At 49.6% G+C, this 6,318-nt stretch overlaps 1 protein-coding gene across 1 annotated transcript in view; it reads right to left on the bottom strand.

Moving 5' to 3' along the window:
• Nucleotides 1–6,318, bottom strand: part of DNAH9 (dynein axonemal heavy chain 9) — a 524,795-nt gene that overhangs the window by 360,594 nt on the left and 157,883 nt on the right. The window contains exons 26-27 of the mRNA XM_025202178.1: nt 5,602–5,762; nt 4,466–4,622 (exon numbers count right to left, since the gene is read on the bottom strand). Of these exons, the coding sequence (XP_025057963.1) occupies nt 4,466–4,622; nt 5,602–5,762 (318 nt within the window). The remainder of the gene's footprint in view (nt 1–4,465; nt 4,623–5,601; nt 5,763–6,318) is intronic.

Here is a 6,318-nt window from a genome sequence, read left to right as displayed (position 1 = left end):
TGTTCATCCAAGAGAAGAATCCCGGTGGGAAGCAGTTGGGGCCAGTCCACCCCAAGGAGGGAAAGGGTGTGAATGAAAGAGGACTGGTTGCTGCAGCAAGCCAATACAGAGACTACCCTAAGGATGCCAGCATAAAAAATAGAGCCTAGGTATCTTGCCAGTGAGTGAAGAGCCAAGCAGAGATATGCTGTCAATGGCAGAACAGACCCAGAAGCGGGGAGAGAAGACCTGAGAGAGGTACTAGGGACTGAGGCAGAGGCCACAGGGGCCCTACAAGGGAAGAACTCCAAGAGATCTCAGAGAGATAACACTTCTTTGATTTGAGGAGAATCTTCATAGAGTGACAGAGGTGAGGAAGAACCAGGATGAGATACCATGAGCTGAAGGTTGGAGGGAGAGAGAGAGTAAGAGTGAGCAAGCTGGACTGTCTCCACTCACCATCTACAAAGCACAATGAACATCCACCTGAGAGGAAAGGAGCAGGGTATAGGGAAGGCTGGAGCCCTGCAGAAGATCTGTGACGATATCAGACAGACGTGCAAGCCAGAACATCCATCCTCCCAGACATAAATTCCATCAAGGCATGGCAGGTGAGTGTTGGGGGATACCTTGCGGTCTAAATCACTCAGCGTGGTTCCAAGGCAAGAGAATATGACTTGCTCACAAGCCCACATATGGGAGAATCAGGTCAAATTGTTTTGGTAGAATGGGTGGTTGGCCAGAAATTTATTTCTCTTCAGCACACTGCCAAATCCTGCTTAGAAATGTCTGTACTATACACTAAGGAACATGATGCAGATGGATGCTTCTATGAAATATTTGCTACTTTTTCAGGAGCTCTCTGGTTTGTAAACGTATGAGGACAAAATATCTTGAAGAACTTCAGTTACTAATAAGCAGGGATCTGGGTTTTCCATTTGCTGTAGAAAAACACAGATTTTTGCATTTGAAGGAGAAAAAACATGGTTTTTCTCCTTTAAAAGGAAAAAAAAATGTGCATTTTCCTCTTTAAAGGAGAAAACAGTGGGAATCTGTGGGTTTCCCCTTGCAGCCTGACAGACTTCCAGACTGCAAGGAGCTGCTTGGGGCTGGGGGGAGTGAAGGGAGGGTGAATGGAGGCAGGGGGCACCAGCATACAGCCAGCCAGGTGGTGAGAGAAGCCCCAGCAACTGGATGCAGGTAAGTCTATGGGGGGAACTGTTTGGAGGGCCAGGGCTTGGGGACTGTCTGGAGGCTGTAGGAGAGGGGCATGTGTGTGTGTGTGTGTGTGTGTGTGTGTGTGTGTGTGTGTGTGTGTGTGTGTGTGTTTGCGTAGCAGGGGTGTGTGGAGGTGATGAGCATGTTGGGGGGGGATGGCGCCTGCCACCACTGGGGGAAGGTGTCCAGGTTCTGGGGCTGTAGCAGGGCAGAAGAGTCAGGGGGAGGCACCTTCCCTTTCAATGGTAGAAGGGAGAAAGGAGCGGCGGGGGGGGTTGGGATGGGCAGGGAGCTGCAAGGGTGGGTGTCGGTACTGGGGCTGGTGCTCATGCTTTCAGGGGCAGGGCGACAGGGAGATGCTGCTGGGGGAGGGGGAAGGAAATGTGGCCACAAGGCCTGGCATGGCAGAAGTGCACCAACCAGCCCAGGGCAAAGGGGACCACAGATCTCTCCTCCTCCTCCCTCCAGCCCGTGTCCAGCCTGGACTCATTCTACCACTGCCCGCACAAGTTAGAGCCACCACACTACAGGCCAGGTGAGACAGGGCCAACTGGGACCCCCCCTCTGCCAGGGCTGGTGGGAGCTATAGGTCAGGAGTGAGAGGCACTGGCAGGGCTAAGGGGGTTGTGGCTTGGGAGTGAGGGGTACTAGGGTGGACAGGGGACTGTGGGTTGGGAGGTGAGGGGCACCTGGAGGGTGGGAGACTGTGGGTCAGAATTGCGGGGCACCAGCAGGGCCAGGGGGCTGTGGGTCAGGAGTTAAGGGAACCAGCAGAGATGGGGGGGTTGTGACTTGGGAGTGAGGGGCACCAGCATGGCCCAGGGGCGGGTACTATGGATTGGGAGTAAGGGGCACTAGCAGAGCCAGAGGGCTGTGAATCAGGAGGGAGGGGCACTGGCAGGGACAGGGGACTGCGGGTCAGGAGTGAGAGGTACTGGCAGAGATGAGGGGCTGCAGGTTGGGAGTGAGGGGCATCAGCATGGCCCAGGGAGATGGAGTTGGGACTGCAGGGCACTGGCAAGGCCAGGGGGATATGGGTTGGGAGTGAAGGGCAACAGCAGGGGCAGGGGAAGGGCATTGGCATTGGAATATCAAGGTTACTCAGTGCCACAAAGCAGCAGGGGGAACAGCCACAGCTGGACCTGCACCTGGTGAGCAAATGTGGCAGAGGGAGCTCTGATATTCCATGATTAAAAAATCCAAAAATCAAATGCCAAAATATATAGGTATTCAGAATTAATTTTATTATAATGATTGAGGCAATGGTAGACTTCCAAAGTGCTATCAAATTGTAAATATGTCAATAAAACATTGTCTTAAATTGATACACACACATATATATGTACACACACACACACACACTATATATTTTATATATACATTGTGTATATTATATATATACACACAAACATTTATTAGAGCTGTGCGAAGGTTTGGGTGCTAATTCGATTCAGAGGAGATTTGGCCCAATTCAGTGGTCAACTCCCCAAAATTGAATCCGGGGAACAAATAAAAGGTCCGAATTGATTCGTAGCTCTCCGAATGTACTCAGAAAAGATCCAGAGAGCTTCGGAGATTTGGGCAGTCCCCACTGGCTGCAGGAGGGAGCTGGACCTGGACTCCAAGCTGTTAAGTAGGGGATGGGGGGAGGGGAGGCTGGAGGACGGGACCAGGGGGGGAGCCCTGCCAGGCCCCATCCCCTGCCTGCTCTCCCAGCCCCCCGCAGCACCTCCTGCCCGCTGTCCCCCCACCCTGGCTGCCCCACCCACCCCAGCTCTCATTATTTTTTTTAAAAGCCACTACTCACCGGGTGCTGCCAGGCAGGGGGCGCCATCCCCACTGCCCCATGCTGCATGGGGGGGGGCTCTTCCATGAGCCCTCTGACCACTCCCCCTGCTCTCCCAGATCCCCCATGGCTGCCCCACCTGCCCTAGCTCCTGGCCCTTTAAAAAATAAATAAACAAAAACCCTGGCCTCACCAGCTCCTGCAGTGACCTCGGAGGGCTCATGGAAGAGCCCCCCCATGCAGTGTGGGGCAGTGGGGATTGCCCTGCTGCTGGGCAGGAACCAGTGAGTCAGGGCTTGTTTGTTTTTGTTTTTAAGGACCAGGAGCTGCAGTGGTTGGGGCAGCCATGGGGGGAGGGGGGCTAGGAGAGAGGGCGGGGTCTCATGGCAGAGCACCCCACATGGCATGGGGCAGTCGGGGGCAGTAGGGATCACTCCCCCTCCCCTGCCAGACAGGAGACGGTGAATGGGGGCTTCTTTTTCTTTTTCTCCCAAAGAGCTGGGAGCTAGGGCAGGCGGGGCAGGCATTGAGAGCAGATGGGGCCTGTGTGATTCAGAGATTTGGCTGCAGCCGAATTAAATCAATTCGGGACAGAGATTTGAATCACCAAATCGAATCACTGTCCCCAGAAAATCGGCTGAATCTGAATCCAACGTGAATACTAGCCGCTTCACACAGGCCTAATACACACACACAATACATGCACATATATACATATATATATGGTGTTTCATTTTAATCATGGAAAAACATAAATTTGGGGATTTAAAAATCAGATAATCTGGTTCAAAAAGTCTTTAACTGCAGATTGGATGACTCGGATGAGAAAGTCCGGTCACTGCAGCCATGACAAGCTGAAAAGGCCATGCACCTGAAGGTGGTGTCAGTTGCCTTTTGCACTCAGTTGACCTTCTGAAATTAGGGAGAGTAGGTTCTCCCTTTTATCTGAGGTAGCTAAATCCATGAAGCCTTCTAATTTCTCACTCAAAAACTGCGCCGGGATAAAAGAGGCCAGTAGCAAACTATCAGGAGGATGATGATTATGCCCTTTGAAATAGGATTCTGGTTTAAGAGACTGTTAAAAACAGACCTTCAGACATTCTCCACAATAATCTTTGTTTCTTTTCCAAACCTGTTCAATTTTTTTTTTTTTTTATCTGGTGAGCCAACCTAAAGGACCTTGTAGCCAATACCATCAGAAGGTGCCAGCCTCATAGGACTAATGGTCCCTAGAGACAAGAACAAGCTTGACTTTGCCTCTCAGAGTTTAGTGTGCATGCATACAGCTCCCAGAAGAGGAGTAAGAATTTGGCATAAAAAAAAAAATGTAGCGTGAATTTAAAGAGTGGAAGATAAACAAGGTACCTCACTTCGAAGTCAATTTATTCTTAGTCCTCAGATTTTACAGAGGTTTCAGATCTGTCCCACCCCCTGTCTATTCCCATAACATGACATGAACCTGAGTTACATCAGAACCAATACCTTGTAATCCATCTGTTCAGAGCAGTTAAACACGTATACCATGATGCCAAGGGCTCGCCCCAAATCCTTGGTGGTCTCTGTCTTACCAGTCCCTGCAGGCCCAGCAGGGGCACCACTCATGGTCAGGTGTAGAGACTGGGTAAGGGTGATGTAGCATCTTCCAGCAACAAGGAGGAAGAAAAGAAAAAAAAAAGAGAGAGAGAGAAACAAAAAGAGATGAAGGAGTCAGACAGCCCTAATGCACCCAAATTACATGAAAGAACCTGGCAATACCATAAGGAGGGCTAATGTATATTGGGTCAATGCATATTGGTTCCTTATTCAAAGGTCTACTGACAGGTTATGGGGTAATTGGACTGAATCAATGCATGCTGAGCAAGACATGAGTATTCAGACTGAGTTTGTAAACCAAAAAATCTGCTGATTCACAGTTATTAGTCTGTTGAGTCTTCCATATGGAATCCTAGAATCCCAATTTTTTCAGTGTCAAGGGCACAGTTTTCCTTTTAAATATTAAGCTGTCTGACGTTATGCGTGTGGTCCACCACCCTATCACAAAGTGGTAGCAGTGGAGCCATACAAGTTTAACTAAGGAAGTGTCCTAGAAATTTTCTTTTTTAGTGCTTTGTATTATTGATTAGCTAGCTCAGGTTTGGAGCAGTCCATTGTGCAGTGATCCCTTCTGTTTGGCCTAGTGATAACCATGACAGATTCCAAAAACAGTCCCACTCTGGTGCACACTAGAATGAGGGAAGAGAGGGAAAGATACTCAAGATATCTCCTACAATGAATCCTACAGCAAGGTAGTTAGAGTTCTGTTGCAGGGTAGCTGGGATAGGAAGGGAAAGAAAGAACTCCATGAACAGGGGTGACATGTAGGGGGTGCAAGAGGGTGAATGTGTACACCCCGAGCGTGGCAGTGCACCCCTGGTGGTGTCTGTGGGAGCTCCCCACTCACCACCGCCAGGCTCCTGCCACCGCCGGTCCAGCCATGCCCCCCCAGCTGCTGGGGGCATGGGTCGTTCACGTCCATGAACACCTGTATGCAGCTAACAGTTGTTTCTTTGCCCTACTTGGGAGAGCACTAAAGCTGAAGCAACCCTGTGATAAGGCATATAGACCATCTAGGTACCTACCTGTCTGTCAGGGGAGTGATTACAAGGCGAGGAGTGTTACCGAGGTATTCATATGAATAAAGAAACTGGGCATCACATATGTTCGCATAGCAGTGCTTTTCTTCATCAGCCCACCGGTGCCGAAGCTGTGACAGCCAAATAAATGCCTGAGCATTGTCCACCTGCAAATACACATAGATATCCATGGGCATTTATCAAGCGGGGGGTGGTCAGAGATGCAACTTCAAATGCAACTTGGATGATAAACCCACTGGCTTCAACCAAAATTTTGTTTACCAAAAAATAACTGGGCCCAGTGTTTTATAATGGAAGAAGGTTTCTCCTTCAGGAAAAAGGACATAAATCAAAGCCAGCAATATCTCTTGCACAGAGATGAAGGTCTGCTCAAGTGTAAAGAGCAGAATGGAAAGCCACATGAAGAAGTGACAGAGAAGGTATAGATGGGATGGTATAGACGGGATGTTCAAGAGGTTCTCATGAAGCAAAACGTATGAGAGAGGGCAGCAGGACTAACTAATAGGATGTTACCCGCTCAGCATTGCTGAAGAAAATTAAACATTGATCTTCCCATGAAATCACAATGCAAGAGGAAGGAGAGAGGGCAGCCATTTCCGACACCCCACCTACCCAGCCCACAACCTTCTGCCAGTTGATACTGGGAAAGAAAGGCAAGCTTTAGGATTTTGGGAAGTGCAGACATTTGAAGAGGAAAAGCAT

Source organism: Alligator sinensis, unplaced genomic scaffold (assembly GCF_000455745.1).
Source record: "Alligator sinensis unplaced genomic scaffold, ASM45574v1 scaffold77_2, whole genome shotgun sequence".
In the NCBI taxonomy this organism is placed as follows: domain Eukaryota; kingdom Metazoa; phylum Chordata; order Crocodylia; family Alligatoridae; genus Alligator; species Alligator sinensis.
The sequence above is the reverse complement of the archived record's forward strand: the minus strand, read 5'-3'. Positions and strand labels throughout refer to the sequence as shown.